The sequence below is a fragment of the Pseudozyma hubeiensis genome (assembly GCF_000403515.1).
Source record: "Pseudozyma hubeiensis SY62 DNA, scaffold: PHS32, whole genome shotgun sequence".
In the NCBI taxonomy this organism is placed as follows: Eukaryota; Fungi; Basidiomycota; class Ustilaginomycetes; order Ustilaginales; family Ustilaginaceae; genus Pseudozyma; species Pseudozyma hubeiensis.
Genome location: NW_012133814.1, coordinates 600,268 through 625,634, shown reverse-complemented (window position 1 = coordinate 625,634; position 25,367 = coordinate 600,268). Strand labels below are relative to the sequence as shown.

General features: G+C 56.3%; 15 protein-coding genes across 15 annotated transcripts; 9 read left to right on the top strand and 6 right to left on the bottom strand.

The window, feature by feature from the left end:
- Positions 1-93: 93 nt before the first annotated feature.
- On the top strand, positions 94-1,779 carry PHSY_003231 (hypothetical protein; the record flags this gene model as incomplete). The annotated part of the gene is made up of 1 exon (XM_012333852.1): positions 94-1,779. The coding sequence occupies one exon, from the start codon at positions 94-96 to the stop codon at positions 1,777-1,779; it is 1,686 nt and encodes a 561-aa protein (XP_012189242.1).
- A 244-nt stretch (positions 1,780-2,023) lies between these two features.
- PHSY_003230 (hypothetical protein) lies at positions 2,024-3,724 on the bottom strand (the record flags this gene model as incomplete). Its single annotated transcript, XM_012333851.1, has 1 exon — positions 2,024-3,724. One exon carries the CDS (start codon positions 3,722-3,724, stop codon positions 2,024-2,026), a length of 1,701 nt encoding a protein of 566 aa, XP_012189241.1.
- Positions 3,725-4,138: 414 nt separating this feature from the next.
- Positions 4,139-4,833, top strand: PHSY_003229 (hypothetical protein; the record flags this gene model as incomplete). The annotated part of the gene is made up of 4 exons (XM_012333850.1): positions 4,139-4,331; positions 4,434-4,456; positions 4,543-4,651; positions 4,745-4,833. The coding sequence occupies 4 exons, from the start codon at positions 4,139-4,141 to the stop codon at positions 4,831-4,833; spliced, it is 414 nt and encodes a 137-aa protein (XP_012189240.1).
- A 482-nt stretch (positions 4,834-5,315) lies between these two features.
- Positions 5,316-6,224, top strand: PHSY_003228 (hypothetical protein; the record flags this gene model as incomplete). Its single annotated transcript, XM_012333849.1, has 2 exons — positions 5,316-5,500; positions 6,038-6,224. 2 exons carry the CDS (start codon positions 5,316-5,318, stop codon positions 6,222-6,224), a joined length of 372 nt encoding a protein of 123 aa, XP_012189239.1.
- Positions 6,225-7,794: 1,570 nt separating this feature from the next.
- On the bottom strand, positions 7,795-8,067 carry PHSY_003227 (nicotinate phosphoribosyltransferase; the record flags this gene model as incomplete). Its single annotated transcript, XM_012333848.1, has 1 exon — positions 7,795-8,067. The coding sequence occupies one exon, from the start codon at positions 8,065-8,067 to the stop codon at positions 7,795-7,797; it is 273 nt and encodes a 90-aa protein (XP_012189238.1).
- A 746-nt stretch (positions 8,068-8,813) lies between these two features.
- PHSY_003226 (hypothetical protein) lies at positions 8,814-9,869 on the top strand (the record flags this gene model as incomplete). Its single annotated transcript, XM_012333847.1, has 1 exon — positions 8,814-9,869. The coding sequence occupies one exon, from the start codon at positions 8,814-8,816 to the stop codon at positions 9,867-9,869; it is 1,056 nt and encodes a 351-aa protein (XP_012189237.1).
- An 823-nt stretch (positions 9,870-10,692) lies between these two features.
- Positions 10,693-12,015, top strand: PHSY_003225 (mitochondrial carrier protein; the record flags this gene model as incomplete). Its single annotated transcript, XM_012333846.1, has 1 exon — positions 10,693-12,015. The coding sequence occupies one exon, from the start codon at positions 10,693-10,695 to the stop codon at positions 12,013-12,015; it is 1,323 nt and encodes a 440-aa protein (XP_012189236.1).
- A 380-nt stretch (positions 12,016-12,395) lies between these two features.
- On the bottom strand, positions 12,396-14,365 carry PHSY_003224 (hypothetical protein; the record flags this gene model as incomplete). The annotated part of the gene is made up of 2 exons (XM_012333845.1): positions 12,396-13,200; positions 13,542-14,365. 2 exons carry the CDS (start codon positions 14,363-14,365, stop codon positions 12,396-12,398), a joined length of 1,629 nt encoding a protein of 542 aa, XP_012189235.1.
- Positions 14,366-14,554: 189 nt separating this feature from the next.
- On the top strand, positions 14,555-14,962 carry PHSY_003223 (carbamoyl-phosphate synthase arginine-specific large chain; the record flags this gene model as incomplete). The annotated part of the gene is made up of 1 exon (XM_012333844.1): positions 14,555-14,962. The coding sequence occupies one exon, from the start codon at positions 14,555-14,557 to the stop codon at positions 14,960-14,962; it is 408 nt and encodes a 135-aa protein (XP_012189234.1).
- A 786-nt stretch (positions 14,963-15,748) lies between these two features.
- Positions 15,749-16,403, top strand: PHSY_003222 (hypothetical protein; the record flags this gene model as incomplete). The annotated part of the gene is made up of 2 exons (XM_012333843.1): positions 15,749-15,880; positions 16,257-16,403. The coding sequence occupies 2 exons, from the start codon at positions 15,749-15,751 to the stop codon at positions 16,401-16,403; spliced, it is 279 nt and encodes a 92-aa protein (XP_012189233.1).
- Positions 16,404-16,858: 455 nt separating this feature from the next.
- On the bottom strand, positions 16,859-17,917 carry PHSY_003221 (pyruvate dehydrogenase protein x component, mitochondrial precursor; the record flags this gene model as incomplete). The annotated part of the gene is made up of 1 exon (XM_012333842.1): positions 16,859-17,917. One exon carries the CDS (start codon positions 17,915-17,917, stop codon positions 16,859-16,861), a length of 1,059 nt encoding a protein of 352 aa, XP_012189232.1.
- A 565-nt stretch (positions 17,918-18,482) lies between these two features.
- Positions 18,483-19,343, bottom strand: PHSY_003220 (hypothetical protein; the record flags this gene model as incomplete). Its single annotated transcript, XM_012333841.1, has 1 exon — positions 18,483-19,343. One exon carries the CDS (start codon positions 19,341-19,343, stop codon positions 18,483-18,485), a length of 861 nt encoding a protein of 286 aa, XP_012189231.1.
- Positions 19,344-19,772: 429 nt separating this feature from the next.
- Positions 19,773-20,915, top strand: PHSY_003219 (NADP-dependent L-serine/L-allo-threonine dehydrogenase; the record flags this gene model as incomplete). The annotated part of the gene is made up of 1 exon (XM_012333840.1): positions 19,773-20,915. The coding sequence occupies one exon, from the start codon at positions 19,773-19,775 to the stop codon at positions 20,913-20,915; it is 1,143 nt and encodes a 380-aa protein (XP_012189230.1).
- A 49-nt stretch (positions 20,916-20,964) lies between these two features.
- PHSY_003218 (hypothetical protein) lies at positions 20,965-22,638 on the bottom strand (the record flags this gene model as incomplete). The annotated part of the gene is made up of 1 exon (XM_012333839.1): positions 20,965-22,638. The coding sequence occupies one exon, from the start codon at positions 22,636-22,638 to the stop codon at positions 20,965-20,967; it is 1,674 nt and encodes a 557-aa protein (XP_012189229.1).
- Positions 22,639-22,964: 326 nt separating this feature from the next.
- Positions 22,965-25,187, top strand: PHSY_003217 (hypothetical protein; the record flags this gene model as incomplete). The annotated part of the gene is made up of 1 exon (XM_012333838.1): positions 22,965-25,187. The coding sequence occupies one exon, from the start codon at positions 22,965-22,967 to the stop codon at positions 25,185-25,187; it is 2,223 nt and encodes a 740-aa protein (XP_012189228.1).
- Positions 25,188-25,367: the final 180 nt, after the last annotated feature.

The following is a 25,367-nucleotide window of genomic DNA, read 5'->3' as shown; positions in this document are numbered from 1 at the left end:
CTGCATGACGCACGTCAACCATTCGGGAAGGTCCATGACAAGATAGCCTCATACGAGATGGAACTGATCCCCGCAATATACTCGTGAGTGGCCATGTCGCGAACTTCGTGGAGCAGCACTGGATCCGATGCCGAGGTACGACATCATTTCGACCAACCCTTCGATTACGACCCGCGCCTACTCGACGATCAGGAACAGCTCAGAGAGCATCGATTTGGAAGCGAGAGGGATGGTCAAGTGGACGACGATGACGAGAACGTCGATGCGAGCTCGGAAAGACGCACGGATGTCGACTCGCCAAACGAGTCTTTAGACAGCTTTCAAGGTGCTTTCCAAGACCAAGACGATGCAGAAACGGACCAGCCGATGCCTCAAGCGCAATTCCTCGACGATCTCGAAGATCAATCAAATCAAGCCATATGTCGCATCTGTCTCGAGTCAGCATCAAGCGATGTGTCTGGTGGCGAATCTCTGGGTCGCCTACTTTCGCCGTGTAGATGCAAAGGTACCATGAAGTATGTCCATGCCACCTGCCTCGACCAATGGAGAGCCGCTTCCGCTCGATCGTCATCTGCCGTTGCTTGCGACCAGTGCGGGGCTCCGTATCGCTTCCGCAAGTCCAAGTTCGTCGGTCTCGCTACATCCCCTACCCTACTCTTCGTCGTCAGCCTTTGCCTCTTCCTCCTTCTTATCTGGACTGTCGGTGTCACCGCTACCTTCTTCATGGACATCTATGACCGTCCGACCTCATTTAAGCCGTCAACAGCGTCTCAAAAATCCGGATCGAAGAGCTGGTGGCCATGGCGAGGCTCCCATTTGGAACAGCACTCCCTCTTCGATCCTGTGGAAGCGGATGCATGGTCCTACCTGGATGCAGACTACTCTCCTGGAATCTGGAGCTACAGCAATCTCATGTACGAACCGGCAGCGTACGTCAAGCTCATCAAGGAAGCTGTACGGTCTTTCGCGTCCGGAGAGGCCGTTGAAGCGGTTCGAGAAGTTGTCGGTCTGCAGGATGCACCCGAAGCAACCCAAAGCATTGAGCAAGATCCGCACGAGGGGAAGGGCTTCTGGTCAGCCCTCAAGACCGAATGGATGTATGGCGATGGTGGTCTCTGGGAAAAGAAAGCATCACCTCCGCCTGGTGGACCACCACTGGCCCAGGAAACTACCACGCTCGCCGCCACAGGAGCTGGTGCTTCCAAGACAAGGCCTCGACAGAAATACGATGCTAGGGCAGCATCTGACGCCAACGATCCCAACGCACGCAAGCGTCGTCGCGAGAAGGCAGCGAAAGCATCGCGCAAACCCACGTCCAGCCAAGCAGAGCCGCAAGGATGGTTCAACAAGCTCTTGGTTCAGTTCTCTGTCGGATTCTCGCTCGTCGGAATTCTTTCCTTCGTCAATCTCCTCGTCGGCGCGTCCTTCATCGGACCGATCAACTTGCACAATTTTGGACTCGGAAGATCCTTCGCCCGCATGACCTCGGGCGGCAGGGGCCGCAACGGCAACCAGGAAGGCGTCAACATCGCCTCGATCCTCATCGTGCTGCTGGTTATTATTGGAGTCGTGCGTGCTCTGCACGTGGTGTACAAGCTCGTTCGCAAAGCTGCCAGGAGAGGTTTGAGCAGATTGGAGGCCGTTATCGTCGACTGGAACTACGAGGGCGATGCAGACGTGGTCACAAACGACGTCCTCGCCACAACGCGCGATGCGATGGACCACGATCCGCAGCCTGTGCGCCACAGACGTGCTTTCTTCCTGCTAGGTGACGACTGAGCGGCCACAAAATCAAATTCGATCAATCACACATTTCATGCGCTTCAAGACCTGTGTATCACTATGACGACGGCGCAAGGCAAGCCGACGCAGTCAAAAGCAGAACGTTAAAGTGAGACCAACGATGGATGCCATGCAATGCGAAGAGATGAGATAGAAATACAGACTGTGAAATGGCGGAATGCTGGTGAAACCTCTGTACGATGCTGGACACAGGGGAACGCTTACGGCCGACGCTAAAACATCAGAAGTAGAACTCGGAGTCATACGCGCCGTGGTCGGGAGCGTCGTCCTCTCCGACCTCATCGACGAGCATCTTGACCATGTAAGGGCCCTCGAGCTCATACCCGAGCCTCCTGTAGTAGTCGCGCGTGCCCACACCCGAAATGACAGCGAGCTTGCGCGAACCATGCTCGTCGCGAGCGATGCGTTCGGCCTGCTCCATGAGCAGAGTACCGAAACCTTGATGTTGAAACTTGGTAGGGTCTCTGGAATGGATTGGTACTGCGCTGCCATAGGTGTGGAGTTCGCGAACGATGGAGCACTGGCCATCCTTTGTCAGTTCGGGACGGTAGGTGCCGGCAGCTGAGCACTTTCGCAAACGCAGAAGCGCGATGAGGATGTCCTTCTCGGGATCTTCGTACGCGAGGAAGGATTCCCAACCTCCATTGGCCGTGTAGTCTCGACGGATGAATTCGACCTCGTCCGGTCGCACCTTGGTGTGAATCTCGTGCAAGCCGACCTCGCGGTATCGCACATCGCGGCAGGTGACGCCGAAATCGCGCATACGCTCCAGCGCTAATTCACGCAGGTTGCCGTTCTCGACACCAGACGAGACGAGCGGCATGGGGATATCACGCTGCACACGGTAGACTCGCGTCCAAGGCGGCACAAGTGCGAGGATGCGTGCGATCAGATCGACCAAGAAGGAGGGGGTGTAGTTCTTGTAGCGACCGGTTCTCCACAACTCGTAGAGACCTGTGCCGCGGATGACCAGGGTCGGGTATAGCTTGAGTCCATCCGTGCGAAAAGCTGGGTTCTCAAAGTATTCTTTGAACTGTTCCATGTCCCGCTCTACACCGACGTTGGGAAGGTCCGGCATCATGTGTGCAACAATCTTGTAGCCAGCATCCTTGGCGAGCTGGAAGGTCTCGCACACTGCCTTGACGGTGTGACCTCTGTTGGTGTCCCTCGCGACGTCTTCGTAGACAGACTGAACACCGATCTCGAGTCGCGTGCAGCCGTAGCGAAGCATTTGCGACAGGTGCGGTCGCAAGCAATAGTCTGGCCGCGTCTCGATGGTGATGCCGATGCACTTGGTGAGAGCCCTTTCGGAGTACTTGACGGCTTCGTCGACGTCTTGGCCGTTGAAGCCACTGAGGGCGTTGTGAAGTTGGGCGATGAATTGGTTTCGATATGTTTCAGCAAGCGACATGAAGGTGCCTCCCATGATGATGTATTCGACCTTGTCGACGCTGTGACCGAGTTCGCGAAGCTGCTGTACACGGTTCTTGGATTGCTCGTAGGGATCGTATCGAGCTCGGATGGCTCGCATCGAGGTGGGTTCGTAGCCAGTGTAGGATTGCGTGCTGTACTCGAAGTCGGAGTCAGGACCACCCGGGCAGTAGACGCAAATGTTTCCTGTGAGCGCGATATGAGGGCATCGATGCGGCTTGCACATGACGGCTACGACTGCGATACCCGAAGCACTTCGAACGGGCTTAGCCTTGAGAGCAGGTACGAGCACTTTGCGGTAAGCTTCCGGAATGGCGGCGATGATGTCGGTGAGTCGTGGTACACCATTGTAACCGTATCTTTTGCAGGTACTTGTGCGGATCTGGTTCAACGACACCGATGCTGAGCGGTCATGAGCGTCTACGAGCTGTGCTGCAATGTCAGCGCACACGCGCAGCAGCAGCTCGGCTGTATTGGAAGACGCGCCCATGATGGGCTACGGAACGTCTAGCTTGATCTCCAGATGACTGTGTCGGAGGAACAAGGGTAACAAAGGTATCTGGCGACGCTGTACGAAGTGATTGGCTGATGAGGAAGAGGATGGTGTCACTTTGTGCAAGGTTGAGCCACAAAACTTGAATAGAAAAAAGTTGCGCAGGGTTCGGCACTCGGGACTCGCGTTTTCAGCTGCGAGCGCAGCCAAAGCTGATTTCGGTCAAAATCGCGGAGAAAGTCGACCAAACAGAGTCGAGGTTCTTGTCGGCTCGCCTCACGCACGTTCCACCATCACTCGCAACTGCAAACGAACACACCGTACACAATGATCGCTGCTATCCGACCAACTGTCCAGCTTCTAGGCAGGTCTGCCAAGCGCGCAGCACCGAGGCCATTCGCGGCACCTCTGATGCGAGCTGGCTTCGCTTCCAGCGTCCGTATCTCTGGCGTTCAGAAGCGATTCACCGAGGAGCACGAGTGGGTCTCGTTCGACGACGCCACCAACATTGGTACCGTGGGAATCACCGACTACGCTCAGAAGTCGCTCGGCGACGTTGTCTTCATCGAGCTCCCAGAAGCCGGTGCTCAGGTCAAGAAGGGAGGTGAGTAGTCTGTCTGGAACACAACGCCGAAGCAGGAATGGAATGCTGACATCTTTCGCTTTCTCAATGTACCGACTGGGCATGTTCTGATGACGTTGAAAGATGACATCGGAGCCGTCGAATCTGTAAGTCAGCGAGACCGTTGAAACGCATGCAAGGCCTCCGTATTGACCTTCTCGTTTATCATTTTGTTCACGAACTTTGTTTCCAGGTGAAAGCTGCTTCCGACATCTACGCACCCGTCTCTGGCCAGATCGAGGCCGTCAACGAGAAGCTCAACGACGAGCCGAGCCTGCTCAACAAGCAGCCCGAAAGCGATGGTAAGTCTCTGCGGCCCAGATGAACATGCCGTTTGGATAAGATCGAGTTCTGAGACACCCTTGCACCGATCTCTTCTTCTCGATCTCACACAGGTTGGTTGTGCAAGATCAAGCTGTCCAACCCGTCCGACTTTGAGACACTTCTCACCGCCGAGGCTTACCAGAAGATCTGCGAGAACTGAGATCAAGAGCCTTTCGTCGCTACCTGAACGCATCTTGGACCTTGGAGCGATTTGTACCGTCACGCAATGGTTTTCTTCAACAGAGAAGCCGACAAATGAAATCGTAGAATCAGAGGAAACGGCATTGAGCACGATTGGCGGAGCGCTCAGCAGAATGTGTGTCTGGCGAAACTAGTTCGCGAGAAGACAGCCTTTCTCGGAGCACGAACGATAACGGACGTGAGCTCTCCGGACAAGACGGGCTTGCCGAACCGTGCAAATTCGGCAGCACCGAAAATCTTGGTTGCTGGACCCGATATTTGTGTTGGACACCGACCAGATCGGCAGATGAGCTGATCCCATAAGCCGATCCTTTTGCTGATCGTTGCCCCTCTATCAATGCGGTCCACGGCTGACATATTCCGGTACCAGTAGGCTGGTTCTCGTGTGCTGACCGGGTCACAGGTTGCCAATGCAGTCTCGCGGCACGATCTGGGTTGTGAATGACCGTTTTGACTGCCGTGAACGACAATAGCGACAATGGCAGACGGCCAAAGCGCCGGAAGGAGTTGATCGTTGTGGCTGGAGGTCCAGAGCCGCGGAATCGATTCACCAGCATGTCCATCCGAAGCGACGAGAGAAGAATCAGAGCATGTTCTGCACCTGTGCTTGCTAAGCGCCGAGGTTCGTACCGCTAGAAAATTGTGAAGATGCAACAGTCATTCGATCGAGCTAGCCGAATGGGGGTTGTTGTATAACTTCGGGTCGCGATACCTGGCATGCGAAGCATTCAAGCGACCCAGAGGTACGACCTAACGTGCGAATTATTGGATTTTCTTTTCTTTGCGATGGAAATGCCAGACGTCAAGCACTGGGTAAGCGTTGGCGCGACCCTTCTTTCAGTCAGCCAGACGTCTCGCCAAAAGGACACAAAAGGGGTTTGGCGAGCCGAAGTTTTGGTCCTCCTTGCACTTCGGAAGGCGGTTCGGAACAACACTAGCCACTTTGCACCTTGCTTGTGGCTTGACTTTACGATCTTCGGAACCAGTGCTGACATTGTTCCGAGGGAATCCGAGACCGGAAGACAAAGGACGTGCCACTAAGTGCGTTCTCACACGAGCGGCACAAGCGCCGTTGCAGGCCGTGAGAAGAAGCTCACCAAACCTCTTTCAGCGTGTAGCTCGACTCTGGATTGTTGCACCCACGTCTGATCTCATCTTTACAGTGACCTCAGCGACGCATCGCCTCGGCAGCAGCGCCATTGTCCGTTCGTTGTCGATGCTTGTAAGCTACGAGCGTCGTCAGAAGACGTGAATCGAAAGAAAGACAAAAGAAAGAAGGAGAAAAGATACACTAACTTGACGATTGACCGCGTCGACAGCTGCGCCGCGGCAGAACACGCGCGTGCATGACAGTGGCAGCAGGAATGGTACCACGACGGAGCCCGAAACGGGCATGGAAGGAAGAGGATGCTCCCTCCCTAGAAGTCTGGCAACGGGGGTCACTGAGTCGTCTCGTGCTCAGGTGGCAGAAGACTGTTGGCGCGTGATACGACCCATCAAGTCGACACGCCGACAGGTTCGTGCTGATCGCAACAAGAACGCTCTCAACTTTCATGCAGCCAAAGTTGCCCCCCAGTTTGTTGCTCTAGGTTCCAACACGATGCAGCTGCAGCCGCGCCGTACGCGCCTAAATGCGCGTGTGCGGTTGGTCAGGCAATTGATGAAATCGCCGCCGTTTCTCACCTTCGCCGAGGCTGTGGGATTTCTTCGCTGCTTGGCAACATTGTCGTTCTTTCGGCAATGACTAAGGCCGATCGATGTCGGGTTGCATCACAATCGATTCACACGATCCCATTGTCGCAATCAAATGTTGCCAAATTGGCTGACGGCGTCGTCTCGGTGCGGAGTGGCCGAGAACGCTTTACAACCCAATGGACCGGAAAAAGGTGCGTGTGGCTGTAGGGTTGTCGGATCGAAACCTTGTCCACTGCCATCAAACGTGGCTTGGTCTGTTGGTGCGTTTGGCTTGTTTGCATGCTACGTTGATCTTGAGCAAATCTTGTGGTCGACTAGTCACTGTGCTGGACCGTGCAGCGACGATGAAGTGGGGGCTTGCTTCGACTTTTACGACGGCCGAGCATGAGCAGACGCATTCGTCTATCACGCTTCAGATCATTGTTCGAGGTTGCAGGCTTCCACGCTACGACATTGTCTCACGACGAGGCTCCTCGCTATAGCTGCCGAGACGTGCTGACGAAACAGAAGGACCCTTGGGCCTCGCAAGCGGTACCGCTATCTTTTGGTACCCAGTAGGTGCGCCACATTCTGGTGTTGCTGTACAGAAGAAGCCTGGAACGACCCTGTGCATGCCGAAAAGATTCCAATTGCCAATGATGCATGACCGGACGTCAACTGGATGCTCTCTGTAGTACACCTTGATCAGACAGTAGTGCATCGCTGCAGTGGTTTGACAGCCAGGAGAACACAGTATGGCGGTTCCAAGGACGCTCGAAGTCAGCGAGGGCCGGGACGGTCCCTTGTCTCTGATTTGCGCTTCCGCTCTACTCGCGGGCAACCTCACACGGTTTATCATTTTTCATCTTCACAAATTCCAAGGAGAATTAATTCTAATTTAGAGTTGAGGCGGCTCGCCCATGTTGGCCATAGCGAGAGATCGCTCCCTTTTTCATTGTTCGAGGCTCGCTTTTTGTTCCCCAAGAAGCGCTTCGAGCGATTCCCACCCTAGCGCGCCACTCTCTGCCATTCTGTCAGGCGAGGCAGCCTTCACGGGCCATATCGCCTGACACATTCTCTTTGCGACGCGAGCCTCCGCTCAGGTCCCGGCCTAGCCCCCTTCATTGTTCACACTGTGATACTGCCCAACGTGTTGCTCTTGCATCTGACAGCCATTCAATTTTCAAAGATTTCATTTTTCTGCCTCTTGGACGTGCAGCTGAGATCGGAGTCAGCCAAAGCACATTCACAGACACTCACTCTCTCCCTGCGTCTTTTTGAGGGGCTTCATTTGACGCATCCCCTCTTCGGTTTCCCTCAGGCTCGGCGTCGAGGGGTTTTCGTTCGCGTCGCTCGACGCTCTGGTCCACACTTGCTGCACGTCGCTGTACGTGGTGGGAAAAATCGTGTTGCGCAACTCAGCAACTGATCCGCTCCAGCCTTGCCTCTTGCCGCTGCTGCCTGATTGCTGCAAGCCATCTTTTTCCAGTTGCCGCTGCCGCCTCTCATTGCCGTTCATTCCTGCTTGTTCTTCATCCACCCGTCTCGCCTCGCCTCGCCTCGCCTAGCCTAGCTTCTTCTCCCTTGCAGGTCACAGCGTTGTTCAACAGGAGCACAGTCCGAGCACGTCGCGCTTGTGATTCTGTGCAACGCCCAGACTTGACGCCCCGCGAGCGAAAGGAAGGACAAGGGAACCAAAAAAAGAGAGCTTCGATTCCGCCAATCCATATCTCACGCCCACCTCCTCAGCCCACACACGCACACCTGCAACTTCTTGACAGCTTCGTCCAACAGCCCAAGTGGCACTACATATACACCCTCGACTTGCAACGTCAACCCGTCTCGACCCTACTTCCTTCGTTCTCTCCCATCGTCACCTTGGTTGCACCTCCGTCCCTAACGGAACGACACATACTCCATCTGTGGCACACTTTCTCTCTGGCGCCTGCATCTCTCTGTCTTTTGTGTTCTCGCCTCAACCGTCTCTGCACCTTCGCCGCCCTCATTTGTCGTTTGCGACACCAGTGATCGTCCATACAACACGCTCTCCCGCAAGACCACATCACCCGGCACGCCTGCACTACCAAGTAGAAATCCATCAAGATGACCGACATGATGCCCAAGTTCCCGTCCATGGACCTCTCGTAAGTTGATTGTTCTATGCGCTGCCGCGATCGATTGCCCCCCACTGCGCATGATGGACTGACCCGTGCTTGCTCGACACTATCTTACCTCTTTTCATTTCGACTCCATAGGCTGGGTTGCATGTACATCGGAGTGATGCTCAACGTGTGGCTCTACGGTTTCTCGATCGTACAAGCCTACATCTACTATGTCAACTTCAAGAACGACAAGCCTTTCATGAGGTACTTCGTGCTCTTCCTCATGCTCGCCGATACCATCAACGCCGTGTTCGACCAGGTGTTCATGTACCAATACCTGGTCTCCAACTTTGGCAACCTCAACTACGCGGCGAGGAGCAACCGCGCATTTGCTGCCGACCCGGTGCTCACCGGTATCATCGCCTTTTCCACGCAGATGTTCTTCGCGTGGCGTGTGTACAAGCTGATGCACTCCAAGGTTATGCCTGCGCTGATCGCGACGGGTGCGCTGGTATCGTTGCTCAGCGCCATTGGTACGACGGTGGGTGTCGAGATTGTACTCTTCTTCCAAGAGTTCCAAAAGTTCCAGGTAGTGGTCATCTTGTGGCTCGGCTTTGCTGCGCTCACCGACGTGCTCATCACGGGCTCGCTCGTGTTCACGCTCAACAAGTCGCGAACCGGTTTCGCCGCAACGGACGACGTGATCACCAAGTTGATCAAGTCGACACTCCAGACGGGTGCGCTCACCACCGCTTTCGCCGTGATTGACCTGATCCTCTTCGTGGCTTCAACTACGACGCTGCACTTGGTGTTCAACCTGCCGCTGGCCAAGCTGTACGTCAACTCGCTGCTCTCTACTCTCAACGCGCGCGTCATCATCGGTCAAGGCACTCAGCACTTTACCATGGAGGGCTCCAACAGCGACAATGCTCGTCGTGGCATCTCGACACGAACCAAGCGCTCCAACGTGTTCCGTCCTGGTCAGAACAAGCAGCCCACCATCATCCACACGCAGGCGTCTCACCAGGACGACGACGTGGAGAACGGTCTGAGCGCTTACCCTAGCCAGGACCACTTTGAGACGGGCATCCACATCAAGACGATCGAGGAGACGTTCGAGGAGCGACACCAGGGCGACGATCTTCGAAACTACCCCAGCTCGCACAACGACTCGTTGCCTGCGCTCGAAAAGAGCCGTGCGGACAGCGACTCGCTCTGAGCATGTTTCGTCTCATCCAATTTTGATCGTTTCATCACTACACCTAGCATACCCCTTTTGGCGAGCTGAGCGCACGGGGCGCAGGTGTCGTTCTGCGCCTGCAGCCGCCAGCCAGCTCTTTTACATTGTTCGTCGTCGTCTCTTGTCGTTTGTTTTTCTGTTGCATGGTTATGTTGTTCTTTCTTTTTCGAATCGACACATTTTGTCACCGCCGCTTTGTCTTTCGGAGTGCTGTTGTTTGTGGTGAACTTGGTGGTGTGCCATCTAGCCCGGTGCGTGCATGACCGCATCATTAGGGATGGGAAAGCAGAGTTGATTGTATCGCCGCCAGAGGAGTTCGGGAAGACCGACAGTGAGGGGGAATGATTCTAATCACCCGATTCGCACGAACAAGATCGGGTGTTACAGCACCGAAATGAAAGAAAAGCACGCGGCGAGGAGCAACACGGACCTATTCACGAAGGCCAAATTCGGCTGACCCAAGATGGTGCTTTCCGGTCGAGATTTCACACACACACACAGACACGGTCCAAATCTGGTAGGAATTTCCTCATCGATCCACTCCACCTTTTCTCGGTTTGTTTTTCTTTACCGGAATAACCGCCATCTATCTGACACAAGCATACCCCCGTCATCTCTTCCCTCTTCCGCACACACGAGGGTTCCCCCGGACCGTTACGCAGCCTAAACAATTGCACTCAACAACAGCGAGGAGGCAGGCTTCCAGGCAAGCGGATACGAATAGCGAGGAAAGGGAAACGGAAACGTAAAGGTGCTGCTCTGTTGGGACATCGTATGAGGTAACGAAGCGGTGTGGGTTCTGATGGACAGATCACGATGCAACCACTACGGTTGCACGAATGGACACATCTCTGCCACCTCGCAGGATGCAACGGGTGACACATCGAGAGCAGGACCATCACGGCGTGCTCCTCCACCACCACCACCACCCTCATCAACCTATCCGATCCATTCTCCCTCGGAACCAACACCATCATCTTCCAACCCCAACTCGCTGTACGCACGAACCGTCAACTACGCATCCTCGCTTCAATGGAGCAAGGAAGAGACGGACGAGTTCCTGCTGGCGCACCGCACCGTCGTCACCGCAGGCACTGCCTCGCTCGTGTCCACCGCAGCCTCCTTTCCGTTCGACTCGGTGAAATCGCGTCTGCAGGTGCGCGACTATCCGTCGATCTGGGCGTGCGCCAAATCCGTCGTTCGCGAAGAAGGCTTCCGCGGCTTCTTCCGTGGCGTCACCATCCCCCTCATCACCATCTCGTTCGTCAGAACTTCCTCCTTTTCCATCTACTACAACACCAAATCCAACCTCCACCGAAACGGCATCTTCAACGATTCTTCGCGGTTGATACACACGGCACTGTCGGGTGCAGCGGGGGGTGCGACGAGTGGAGTCATCATTTCGTGCGGTAGTGCACCATTTGAACTGGTGAAAGTGCAGAGACAGTTGGAGTACCTCATCGCGGTACAGAAGGGGCTGATCAAGAAGAATCCGGTCGGCAGCACCAGCGCACGGTCGAGAACGTTTGTTCCCCAGTCAGGTTTCCAAGCCGCCGCCAACATCTACAGGAACTTCGGCGGCATCAAGGGCTTCTACATGGGCTTCCCTCTGCACATGACGAGGGATACGTTGGGTACAGCCTTGTACTTTGGGTTCTACGACTCGATCCGCAAACTCGTCTCGCGCCACTCGGTGGATGCAGGTGCATCCGGTCCAAAGCTCTACGGGATACCCGCACCGGTGGTGTCGTTCCTATCGGGTTCGAGCGCGGGGATTCTGAGTTGGTTGATCGTATACCCCGTAGATCTGATCAAGACAAAGGTGCAGCGCGACGCACTAGCGGGCAACAAGAGGCAGTTTACCGGTTGGCAGGTGTTTTGCCATATGATCAAGCAGAGACCCCCAATACAGGCCGACGCAGCAGGTGGGCAGTTGGCAGCGGGCAACAACACGGATACCGTGCTCAAACGCTTCTTGCGGCTGTACAGGGGGTTGGGGGTGAGCGCGTTGAGGAGCTTCATATCGCATGGGTTGACGTGGACGTTGATAGAGAGTATATCGGGCAAGATCACCGAGAGGACGGGGAAGGAGGTGAGCTATGCGCCGGATGCGAGGAAGGAGTAGAAGCGCTGATTGTGGCGCTCTGTCGCGATCAAGCAGCATCGGCTCATTGGAAAACCTGTTTTCGCGAGCCAAGAAAGAGCGTGACGGGTGTGCGAAGAATTGTGTTGAAGGATGTTTGCATGGCAGGTAGAGTGTGAGGTGCGATCGCGGGAGAAGTCGAACACGACAATGTCCACTTGAAGGAGAGAGGAACCAAGGAAAGTGCTCACCGATGCGATGCAGAGGCTTTCACACAAGTCACGCAGTCATTCTAGCAGATGGCAAGATGTTTTCCAAAAACGCCATGACGATTCACCTTCCCCTCGTATCCGTGGATCGCCGAGACTTTCTCATCCATTCCCTGCGACCAATCCACACCTTCACCCTCATCTGCTCTTCAGCTATTTCCCCTCCAACAACCGCTGCAGCTGTTCCGGGGAGTACCTCCTCCTCTTCCCTTCCTCCACCTCTGGCAACAGGATCGCAGCGACCTTCCTGCCCTCTTCGCTGAGCATATTGAACGTGCTTGCGGCGTCGTGCGTGCTCATCACATCCAACTGAATTCCGAGATCGTTGATGTGTTGTCGGATCGGTTGGGGTGGAGGAAGGACGCGCGATCCGGTTCCGAAGAGAAGGATCTCGGGTCTGTCATCGACCAGCTCGAAGAGCTTGAATACATCCTTGACTTTTTGCGTCACTTCCATCTTCCCCGGCTTGATCGTGGTTACTCCTAGCCATGATTCCCAGCCCAAACCGGAAGGTGTTGCTCGATCAGCCGAGAGGGGCGGTGAATCGAATAGAAAGACAGAGTTGTTCAGGACCACCACCGGTTCGCTCAGCACCAACCCATCCGATAACGTTAGAGAGGTAGGTGAGGTGGAGGAGATGACCACGGTGGAGCCGGCGTTGAGTGGAGAGGTGGAGGAAGCAGCGGGGGATTCGAGGATGTTGAAAAAGTCGTCGTAGACGGTACGGTGTTGACCGGTGTTGGGTTTTCCACCGGGGTCGTCGGATGGTAGGTGCCGGGAGGAGGTGGTGCTGAACGCACGGGGGATCGGTCGCCCGGCCGATGCTCGTGCGAGCGTGCTGCGTAGCAGCGGTGCGGACCTGAACATGGTGGATCTTCGAATGCAATTCGAGCCGGTCGGAATCGTATATGGGTGGTCAATGGGCGAGTGTGGAAGAGGAGAGAGAGAAGGATGGTGTCTGAGTGAGTCGGGAGGATGTGGAGGAAGAAGAGAAAAAGTGGTGTAAGCGTTGCCTCGTCACGTGCGGGCTGGACCCTGAACTTGCCCTCGAGTCTGCCGCCCACCAGGGCGATCCTCGACACCTCACAACCACTCACGTTCAGACATCGGCCACATTCAAGTGCTACAACGACAGCAGACTGATTCACATTGGACTGCTCTGCTTTACCGGTGCTACCTACCGTCTGCGTTCAACCCAGCACCATCGTCTCCCCCCTCTCCTCCCGCTTCCTCTCATGAGTCTTCCTATGCCTGCTCAACTGATCCGGCCTACTGAAACCCTTCCCACACTCTCCACACCTGAACGGTCTATCCCCCGTATGCGTCCTCACATGCTTCGTCAGATTGCTGCTCTCCGCAAACGCCTTGCCGCACCCTGGGAACGTGCAGACGAACGGCTTGCTCCCCGTGTGGATCCTCTTGTGGATCGTCAAAGATCCAGCTACGCTGAACGCTTTCCCACATCCTGGGTGGTCGCACACGTACGGTCGTTCCAAGGTGTGCGTTCGGATGTGCTGCGCCAAGGTGTTTTGCTCGCTGAAGCGTTTACCGCACTGGGTGCATTTGAAAGGTCGATCTCCCGTGTGGGTTTGGATGTGTCGAAGAACTTTTTGCTTTTGCGAGAACTTCTGCCCGGACGCATGACGAGGGCAGCCGATCCAGCGACATTCGTATTCCGCTTTCCCAGATCCTACGTGCGCCGTTTCGATGTGGTCCGTCAGAGCGGAGTGTGAGTCGAACTGGGCGGAACATCCTTGCCATCGACAGAACAGTTTCTCGGTTTCGCTGCAGTAGGCTCCACCGCTACTTGTGTCGCTGCTCTTGCGCTTTTTGCTGCTCGACCATGAGGAAAGGGGCGAAGCGCTGTCTTTGGAGCTGGATAGAAGCGCCTCGCTGGCGCGATGCGGGGATGATGGGGTGGTCGGTGCAAGATGCTGAGCTGCATGGAGCGAGAAGGGCGCTGAAGAGTGTTGACCGAGGTGATCGTGCAAGAGGTGCTGCAAGATGGCAAGCGAAACCTTGTCATCCTGCCCTGTTCCCGACACGGCTCCCGCAGCGTTCGGCTTCCAGAGTTGCGCCTCGGTGGTAGGCGTGAACGTGCCGAGCTCGAGCTTCCCCGGCATCGGTACTTGGTGGCAGTCGTTCCAAAGACATTCGAGACCGCTTGCGCCGCTTTGCAAATCGACGCCAGATTGCGAGCGCGAATGGGCTACCGAGCCCGCTTCTTGGTGAGAGGCGACGAGTAGATCCTTGCTGTCAGCCATGTTGGACGACGCCGTGGCGGAGGCTGGGGTTTTGCGCGCGAGGTGGGAATGGTTGACATGGGCAACCAGCTCCTCTACCGTCCAGAAGCGTTCGTGGCATCCAGCCCACTGGCACATCTGCGGCCTGACATCTTGCGGCAGAGTATTAGATACCTGATACTGATGCGGAACATTGCTCTGAGCGGGCATCCAGTGCGAGTGCGGCGTCGAAGTTTGGCATACGTCGGAATTGCAAAGCGTCATAGCGGGGTCCAAGCATCCGCCGTGACTGCTGTGCAGATGGGGCTGTTCGAACATGCAATCATTCCACGACTGCAACTCGGTCAAGATGTCCTGGAACGAGACGCTGTGGGCAGCGACGGGCGAGTTGTGATGGCTGTCGAGCGACGGTGTGCCACCGTAATTGGCCTTGAGGTGAGGCGTAGATGGCTGGAGTACACCCGAAGACCACGGTAGCGATGGCGACGGGGCAATCGGTTGGGGCGTGGCGGTGGTCGATACTGTAGACGCACGCGAGCCTCGCGAGGTGTGCTGTGTGGCATTGGTGATGATGCTGGATGATGGAGTGTCTGAAGGCGGTGGATGTGGTGGTATAGACGTAAGCTGAACGGATTGATGATGATGATGATGGTCGTGATGAGGTTGGACGGCAAGGCTCGCAGTATCGGCGGGAGAGGTATGAGGTTGGTGGCATGGGATCGGCGTCGCACCCACGCAGCACTGCTCCACTGTTGGCGGTATGGAGCAACAGCAGCAATCGAGGAGCTCCTGGAAGCTGCTGTACAGTTGACCGCCTCCAGCTGTACCGGTCGAAGTGAGCGATCCGCGACATTCTCGACATTCCTTGTGAGATTTGTGAATGCTTCGATCGACGTGTAACTGTGCCTTTGAGATGGATGGGTTGGTCGAATGCGTCTTGGCGTGCGAGGCTGGCTCCGGCTCGCAAGCTTGGTCGGTGCAGCATGTGGAAATGGTGGGGACGGCAAGCGTCATGGACGAGCAGTCGCCTGAACCCGAGCAAGTGGATTGAGAGCAGGGTGAGCCAGGGACGTCAGTACAGGCGGTGTCATCGCAACAGGCGACAACCGTTGGGCAGATGATGGGTTGCGCTGACGAAGTGGCGGCACCACAAGAAGGCTCGGTGCATGCGCTCGAGATGTGGTGGATGTCGGAACAGGGCGAAGATGGAGCCAAGGTGCTGCAGTTGTTGCACTCTGTGGCGCACGAGGCGGGCGGGTCCGAATGATCGACATCACAGCAGACGACGGTACTGCAGGGAGATGTAGTCTTGATTGGGCGCTGCGAAGACGAAGACCTCGACGGCGGCTTGGCGAGCGGCACCGTGGAGGAGGTGGACCTGGAGCCTGGCTGAAGGTCCGTGGGTGATGCCGACAGCGACAACACGTCTTCCGTTGACGCTGCCATCGTGGTGGCTGATGGAGGCTGTTCCGGCTTATTGTGGCATCGACATGCAGAATGTTGGGTTGCTTCGCCGAGGCCCAAAGGATGGTGAAAAGATGTTGTGGATGGTGACGGCCGGAGGACTTCCAGTCACTTCAGCGAGTAGCGAGGTGTGCGGGACCTGAAATCGCAACGAAGGAACGTCCAAAAGTTGGATGAACCGGATCCGAATGAGACAAGCTTGTCTTCCTGTAGAGTCCTGGTGCGATCCTGAGGCGCCTGGCAGGAGGGAGGATCAGGGCGGGGGGAAGCGCTGCTTGAAACTTTTGCAACGCAAGGATGTCGCTAGGTACGGCCGCTCAATTGGAGACGTCTTGCGTCCGAGTCAGCGCAACAGCAGAAAGGCTTTCTTTGTCGAGCGGTGAACAGTCTAGCCGTCGCCTTGTCGCAGGGCTTGTGTGAGCAGAAGAGAAGACAAGAAAAGCAGACAGAGTGAGCTATGAGAGAGGCACGAAGGCACAGAAGCCTTTTAGTGCAGAGATAGGCGACAAGGAAGGGGGACCTTTGCGGTTATGCCTGAGCGCTTCTGCACGTTGATAATCGCGTTCTTTTCTCACTTATAATAGCACAAGTCGACCTGTCACAACGCTGCTGTTTCGAATAATCATGCAAAGAAATATCACTTCAGGAAAGCGCACGCGATCTCACATCGCTTCTCTCTTTTTCACCAAGTCAAGGCAACTCAAGCCATCACCTAGCACAGGCTTGAGGATTGAGCCTGTTTTCCAGTCGACGCAAAGCCCGTGAACGTGCCGATGGGCTTTGCAAATACCACAAACAAGCACAGACGACGAGACGGGCTCTCGATATCGAAGGGTGTGTATGCGAGCGGTGTATGTACAATGTTTGCAAGCGTTGCAGTGTCGTGTGTGCGTTTGGAGCTCCACCGCCCTAGATCAGATCCCAAAGCGGGTCGTCCGAGCGAATGCCTTGCTTGCGCGTCGCACCACTCGGTACAGCCATTGGTGCCGGTGTCGACGAAAACGCGGTTCCCTCCAGAGGGCCATCCACCGCCTGCGGTGAGAACGACTGCGCCACGATCACCGCCGGTGCAGGTGCTGGTGTAGTCTGCTGGCGTGCAGATCGGGAGGACGCGGCGAGACCGCCGATGATGAGCGAACGCAGCGCGTCACCCGTCAGTGGCTCTGATGATGCCTTGTTGGCGGTCGAGGTGGCGGATGAAGAAGCGGAACCGCCCTTGGGATTGGCTTGCGAAGGTCCGAGTACAGCGATACCTCCCTTGGGTTCTTTGAACGATCCGGTGGGTGATTTCGCCTTGCCCAGGAAAGCCAGCACGTCGCCTTTGGTGATCATACCACGTACGCCCGTACCCTTTATCTTGGTCTCGGCGTCTTGGATTCCGTTCTCGGCGATCAATCGCTGCACCGAGGGGAAGAGAGGTCCTTTAAAGGTGTGGTGTGCGTTGGAGCTCGAAGCGCCCGGTGTGGAGGGAGCGGCAGAACCGGTGGATGCAGCCGTCTGAGTCGAAGATGCCGGTTCCGACTTGTCGGAAGTTTGCGCCGACTTGTCGTCGGTAGGAGATGTAGCGCTGGGTGCTGCGTCGTCCTTCGGAGCTTCGACGTTGGAAATATCATCGCCTTCCTCAGCGAGCATCGCAATCGTCTTGCCAACATCCACATCCTTGCTTCCATCCTGAACGAAGATCTTGGCGAGCACACCATCGTCCTGAGCCTCGACATCCATGGTGGCCTTGTCCGTCTCGATCTCGAGCAACACATCGCCCGCCGAGAACGCCTGACCTTCCTTGACCTTCCAAGCTGCGATGCCGCCGGACGTCATGGTGGGCGACATGGCGGGCATGGTGAACTTGGTGATCGCATTCTGCACCGACGATGTCGAGAGTGCTCGTGTGGCCGCAGCGTTGCGCGAGCTCGAGCCGGCGGCCAGCAGCCTCGAAGCTGGCAGAAGGAGGGTGCGCGTTGCCGACATGTTTCGCGAGGATGTTGATGGTGTCAGACAAGACGGAGAGAGCTGTGCGGACGAGATCAACACGGCAGAAACGCACAAAGCACACACGCTCGCTCGCCTCTGCAAGCAAACCGAAAGCAGCAAGCCGACAGGAAAAATTGACCGACGTATCGATTATCGTCCTATGATTCAGCTGTCCCGCGAGAAGAACTCCAAATTATTCTCACTCTCGGCACCAAACGCGCTTTTCCCTTTTCCGAAAAAGGCCACACACCCCCACCAAAAATACAATCCCGCCGCTTGTTGGGAGCGAGAGCGAGGCGCTGCCTGATCTTTGCCGATTGATTTCGGATGCTACCTTGTTAGATTGACTTTCGGATGTCTCCCTTGCCTGGGCCTTGCCGTCATACGGCATTGCATACAGGTGTATATTGAAAACAACCCAAGTATTCGGACAATGCCGGTGATGATGTCGAATCTATCAAGCAGTGGAACACTGTACTATCACGCCTTCACACAGTACACGAGCCCTATCCAACCATGATTCTACAACAAGCTGCATTGCAAAAAAACAAGTTCCCGAACCTCAATCCTTCCTAGACTTCTTGCTCTTCTTCCCGTCCTCGACCTTGACCTTTCTCTTGTCCTCCTCCGCGGCCTCGTGCGTCTCGCCATCATCACCACCTCTGCTACCAGCAGGTTTGAAATTCCCCTTCAACAAATGCCACGGCTGCTGGGGCAGCTTCTTCTCCTCAAACCTGTTGCTCGTCTCCTTCATCCTCTCCGCCCTACCCGTTTCCGCCGGGCTGGCAATGGACAGATGAATGCACCTCTCGATCTTCACCGGCGCCATGACCATTCTCCCGGCTTCCTCACCCGCGCCTGCTGGAACGAGCAATTGCAGACTCTCCAACTCCGACGCTGCTCCTTGACCGGAAACGACGCTGGCATCTACTTTCTGCGCGGATGCTGTTTCGGATGCCATTGCGATGAGTTGCGAATAGGAGGCGCCCGATGGCGTTTTCCTAGATTTGCCTTTGAGCGAGGATGGAAGGGATGCATAAAAGTTGTACTCGGCAGCATTCTGAGCGGATGAAATGGTTCCCAGCGGTTTCGATGCGATCGAAAGGTCGGTCGTATCGCGAGGAAGGTCGATCACCACTCCGTCGAGTTGCGACGGTGTGAGGCCGGCTGGGATGCGTACCGCCCAAAGCTGCTGCTGCTTGGATGCCGACAGCTTCGCATGGAGCAATGAGGAGGACGAGGAGAATGAGACCGGCTCAAACCCGCGCGGTGGACGATAGCCAATGTTGGAGAGGTTGCGAGAAGCAGGTAGCTTGGCTGTGGATACAGAGGCGGTCTGAGCTTCGACCGACGAGCCTCCGGAGCTGGAGCTGGAGGACGAGGAGGAGCTCGACGCAGAGTCTGATCTTGAGCGCTTCGACATTGTGCGATTTCAGTCCTTACAAGGTATGCTAGAGACTTGGAGAGAGTGTTGTGGCCTTGGAAGTGAAAGGTGTCGAGTGTCGAAACGGTGTCGAGAGTTAGTTGGTCACGGTCGACGTCAAGAGCAACTTTTTAGGTTTGAGACTTTTTCTCGGTGGTTTTGCTTTGTGCAGCTGCCAATTCTGCTTTCTTCCAAAAAAACCTTGAGATCCGATCCCAAGTCAGGATTACATAATTCATCTACACCAAGCATCCTCCACCTTTCTTACCCCGCCTCGCCGCTCGAGCCTCTTTCACGAAGCTTTTGATATGCAAAGCAACAACAAGCGCAAGCCGGCTGTCTTCACTACGCATCAACAATTCCAAAGCGCAAGTCGCTCCCTCCTCCTCCATCTACATCACCATCATCTCCGAACCCTAACAACTTCAAATGGACCTCGTTCAGGCAGCATTCCAACGCCTCGGCGTATCCATACCCGACACCCGCACGCTCTCGCTCCTCGCAACCCTTGTCTGCCTCATCCTCACCATCCCCCTCGCCGTCATGTTCCACTTTTCCGCACGTCCACGCATCCAACATCTCAAGGTCTACCACGAACGCGTGCTCATCCTCGGCGCATCTACGGAAAAGGGCGTCGGCGAAGCCCTGGCGCTGCAGTACGCTCGACGCGGGTGTCGCGATCTCATCCTCGTCGGTCGAAACTTGCAAGGGTTGGAGGCGGTCAAGAGGAGGTGCATCGAGCAGGCCAAGGAGGGGGAGGAGTGGGATATGTCGGATGAAGCGCCTGGTGATGAGGCGAAAGCCAAGCATGAATCTCGTATTCATTGTATCGCGGCGGATTGCAGCAAGCCGGAGGACGTGGATCGGTTGAGGAAGCAGGTCTCGGCCAAGTTCAAAGGTCTCGACACGCTGCACATCTGCTTCGGTGTGTCTGCGCTGTTGCCGCTGCTAGGTGTGGCAGGTGTCGATCCGGTTCGACCTACCGATGGCCAATCCGCCACCAAAGTGCACCCGGACCAATCCGGTCTCGAGGCCGTCTCTCTCGCCGTCACCAGCGCCTCGAACATCAACGTCTCCGCCACCGCCATCTGCCTCGCCGCCTTCCTCCCCATGCTCCAAACCACCTCCCTCCACCCCGCCATCGTCCTCATCTCCTCCGCTGCCGCCCTGTTCGCCACCCCCACGCGCTCCATCTACGCCGCCACCAAATCCGCCCAGCTCTCGCTCTTCCGCTCCCTCGCCATCGAATCCCTCGCCCACTCCGAATCCACCGCCTCACGTCGCGCTAAGGTCAGATTCCTGGCCATGTGCCCCGGAACCATCGCCACCTCCTTCCGCCACTCCGCTGTGGATTTCGACCCAGCCAAATCCGATATGCCCCAAGACCTTGCTTGGGTGAAAGGCGAAAAGATGCTCACACCAAACGACGTCGCAGAGAAAACAATCTTCGCAGTGGACAGATACGCTACAGGCACCATCACCCTCCCTCGCTTCTACGCCTTCGCAACGTGGATCGACAAGGTTTTCCCCAGCTTTATCGCACGTCAAGCTCGCAAAAAGTATGCCTATTGAAAAAAGTCATGTATCTTCTTTCCCCTTGGAATCCTAGAGATATGCTCGATCATTCTACAGCCTCCTGCTCGTCCGCACCGGAGATGCCTGCCAAGCTGGTGGAGAACTCTTTCCTCGCTGTTCGGTTGGAAAACTCTCCCAGATCGCTAAGCGTTCGCAGCGTTTTCGAAAAGAGTCGCGTGAACGCTACGTCCCACTGTCCAAAATCCGACAGGGTGAAGTTGATGGAACCCATCTCGGAACGACTCATCCTCGCATCACCTCCTGCATCCGTCTCGGTATCTGGGGATGCTTCGCGTCGTCGCTTGCTCGGTAGACCGTCAGCACGCGGTGAGGAGGTTTGTGCTGGGGAGGTGGGACGCTTGCGTTTGTCGTTACTGTCGGTGGAGGTGACAGCTTCGACTGTGCCGAGTACGGATGCACCGAGGGTTTGATCCGACTTATCGTCCTGCTGGTCCGTGGCGTGTGCGGTGGGAGGCGCGTCGTCGTCATCATCATCATCGTCGGCGTCCGGATCGAGCTTCCTATCGAACAGATCCTGATAATGCCGACGCTCCTCCGTATCCTGTTCCCCATTGTACCCTTTGCTATCGTCCAGCTGATCAGCACCGATTGCCACATCTTCGAATTCCTCCTCCTCCTCCTCATCCACCCCTGTCCCATCTGCAACCGTATCAGTCCCCTGTCTGACCCCCAAAGCGCCCTCCACAGTGTTGTCGCTCGGCTCATCCGCTTCACCCTCTTCATCCTCCATCGTCGGCGGAGCAGGCGCGTCCAACTCGGCGCGCATCCACGAAAACAGCTTATCGCGCGAAGAGATCGCGATGTTGCGCAGACGCACTTGGTCGGTCACGCCGACAGTCTTGTTGGCTCTACCTCCGTGGATTGGCAGGCTTTCGCGCGGTTCCGAAGAGCTCGACGAGGATGCATCGGATGATCGGAAGCGTCCATCGATGGCTGGGGAAGGTACGAGACTGGTGGTGGAATGGACGGTGCGAGGGATGTGAGATTTGTGCGACGGCGGTTGATCTTGTGCAGAGACGGTTTCGGTGGTGTCGGGGAACGCTTTCCTGGCGTTGGTGAGCGCGACGGGGAGGTTGATGAGGTTGCCTCTGAGCACTGCAGCCCATATCCTGTCGACGAGGTCGAGCGTCTGAAGGGCTAAGTTAAGCTGCTTTGTGCGAGAGGCGATCTGATGCTGCCTTTCTTCTTCTTCGTCGTCCGACTCCTCCTCCCCGTCTGTATCAGTTTCGTCGACCCGATCCTGCTTCTGCCGCTTCCTCTGCCGCTTCATCGCCTCCACCTCCATCGCCAGACTGTATCCCGTGATCCCATCACTCAACTCCGTCGAACACCTCAACAGATACGAAACGAGCAGATTCGTACTCCCACCCCCATACGGTGGAACATGCGCCAACACACCCAGCAACCGCATCCACTCGCCCAGATAGCTCGTCAAGGTATGCAAGCTCGAGCTCGGATCGAATCGCTTCCGATACCCACGCGTGATGTCTTCCAGCGCGCCATCGAGGTACGATCTCAGCTTGGCTTCCTGCTTGCTGGTGAGAGGTTTGGGAGTCGCAACCGTTTCGGGAGGGTGGCTGTCATTGTCGATCTCATGGGCGGCGGGTTGGTGGGGTTGTGCTGTGGGACGATTATTGGGATCGTCGAAGTCAAAGACCGTGGAAAGGTCGTCGATGATGAACCCGCCTCCAGATTGCATGGTGGCTGCTTGTGTGGGGGGTGATGGTAGCTGAGCAACAAGGTCGAGGGAGCACAGACCCGGCAAACTCAGTTGGTTGGACAGTCACCTCCACTTTGTTCGGCTCAGCTCCGTGTATCGCCTCGTTTTCAAGGGTCCGACGGCCGACTTGCAGGAAAAGTGACAAACCCGGCTGCGCAAAGTGACACCTCCCTTAACGGCTCACCTGCAACCAACTGCATTGTACCATCCTTGACCTTCGTCTTCAGCATCAAAGTCATGCTCGCGGATGTGATCTCCTGTCCAAGCCATCATCGACCCCGGTGGCCACGCCATAAGTGCTCGACATGACCGGCAGGCCAATCATATGGTCCGAAACGCGTCAAGAGCTCTGCGAGAGCCTCCCTTACTACCGAGCCTATCAAACCGGCTGCTACGTCACCTCCTCCCACCACTCTACCAAGACCCTCTCCACAGCCTCCCATCCCTCATCCGTCCTTCTCAAAGACTCTGTACCTTACGGCTACCTCCTAGCCGGCTTCCCCTCTAGACGCGATGCGTGGTCGGCCAACGGTCGCGTCATCATCTCGCATGGTGGAGGGAAAAGCCACGTTGTCCCTCCCGACGGCGACGATGCAGCTGCTGGTTCCGCATCGCAACCGAAAGCGAGCTTGAGGCAGGACCAGTCTGCGAGCGATAGCATCATCAGAGCGCTTCTGCATTCCGCAAGACACAGGTTGCCGATCGTGCTAATTGCGGGCGAGGGGTATGCGTTGTTGCCGTGGAAGTTGGCGTGTGGGTATGCTGTGTTGGGGTGGTATGTGATCACTGATGCTTGGGCGGAGAGGGAGGCGAACGGCGGCGAGGGGGATTTGGGGTATGTGAGGTGGAAATTTAGGTTTGAATGGATTCCGGCTCAGGGCGAGCCTTGGTGGGAGCTTGAAGCGGAAGGCGGGGGAAAGGGGTGGGATCCGCGTTTGCGGGTGGAGACGCTCACAAAGGCCCAGCGGAGGCTGAGTAAAAAGATGAGAGGCAAGACAGCGGACGGTCGCTCGGGAGCTTTGACGATGTCTCGCTCAGACTCTTCGTCGTCAGAGACAGGGCACATGGACGAAGACGAACGAGAGCACCTCCTCTTCGGACCCCTCGACCCCGCACCTCAACTTGTCTCCACCGTCACAATCACACCCCGCTCCTCCACACCCTGCACCCTCACCAACTCTGCCAGATGCCTCGTCTGCCATTCCCCCAGCCCAACCGTCTTTGCCGATTGGATGTGCCTCCAGCCAACATGCCCAGCCTTCTTCCTCCTGTCCACCGGCTCACCGCCTGCCGAGCATTCCCTCACCTTCGCAACCTCCTTCTTGCGCCCACTCGGCGCCTCCCTCGACAGCACCTTCCCCTCCGGTCAACCGCCGTTCCCGCTCATACCCGAACGACCGTCATCGACGTCGATGGATCAATCGCGCGGACTCTGGTGCAAGAAGTGCGGACGGTTGAGCTGTCGTGAAGTGATATTCCAGCCGCGGTGCTCGCATTGTGGGAGCACAGTCGGCAACAGGAAGCCTTTGCCGTTTGTTGCGGCGCCGACACTCGAGCGGGATTCGATGGATGTTTCGGGAGAGACGGAGGGCGACGCTCGGGTATTCGATCCGGTGATCAGCGACGGTTCCGGGGTGATCATGAGTGTTAGGAGGGACGCTGGGTTGGTGATGTATACGTTCACCTTTCCAGAGACGTTTGGCGACTGCAAGGTGCATCTCGTCCAGTCTGATGTCGACAGAGGTGGACGGGAGGATGAGGCGGATAGGATTTTCGAAGAGTTTCAGAGGTTGACTTGGCCGTCATCTTCGTCTTCGACCGAAGCACCCGCGAAGTCGACCGAACGAAACCATTCTACATCATCAACCACCTCCCAATCCGGTACGATCCACAACACATCAAATGTTGAAGCAATCCCCTTCCGGCGACACGTGCTGAAAACCCACGCCGGCGGAGGACGAATGCTGACGCAGCAGTTCACGTGCAACTACGGCGTCGCCTACAAACACGTTGTCGCCATGGGCACGCAACCGCTCTGCACCCTCACCTCCCCCGCACCGATCCTCTCCACCCTCTCTCTCCTGCACACCCGCACACGCAGCGTTGTCCCCTCACTGGAGCAAGACTTTAACGAACTCTACCCTGTGCTCTACCTGGAGCACCAGAAAATGTCCTTCCACGACGACGGAGAACCGGGTCTCGGTCCTATCGTCAGCTCGCTGAGTCTAGGATCCGCGTGCAGGATGAAGTTTCGAATCAAGCAAAAATTCTCCTCTCACTTTCCCCGGATTACCAATAGGACGCTACTCGATCTTCCACTGAGACACGGGAGCGTAGTGGTACAGCAGGGGAAGGATCTGCAGAGGATGTTGGAGCACTGTGTCAATCCGGATGGATTCAGGATTGCTGTGACGGCGAGGAGGATCGATCCGGTGGAAAACGGAGGTCCGGTAAAGAGGTCAAGGACAGAAACGAGTGGTGCAGCACGGAATGGTTCGATCGGCAGATCAGTCAAGCGGAAAGAATGACAGAGGAAGCGTAAGACAGATATCCACCTCACCATCATCTGCTCCCCCGACCCAAAGCCATTGATATCATCCCATCCCTTCCCCCATCCCGTCCTTCGACACATCACAATCCACCGTCCTCACAGCCACTCAACTCATCCGGTCGCAACACTCATCACACACCATCAAACCCCGACGCTG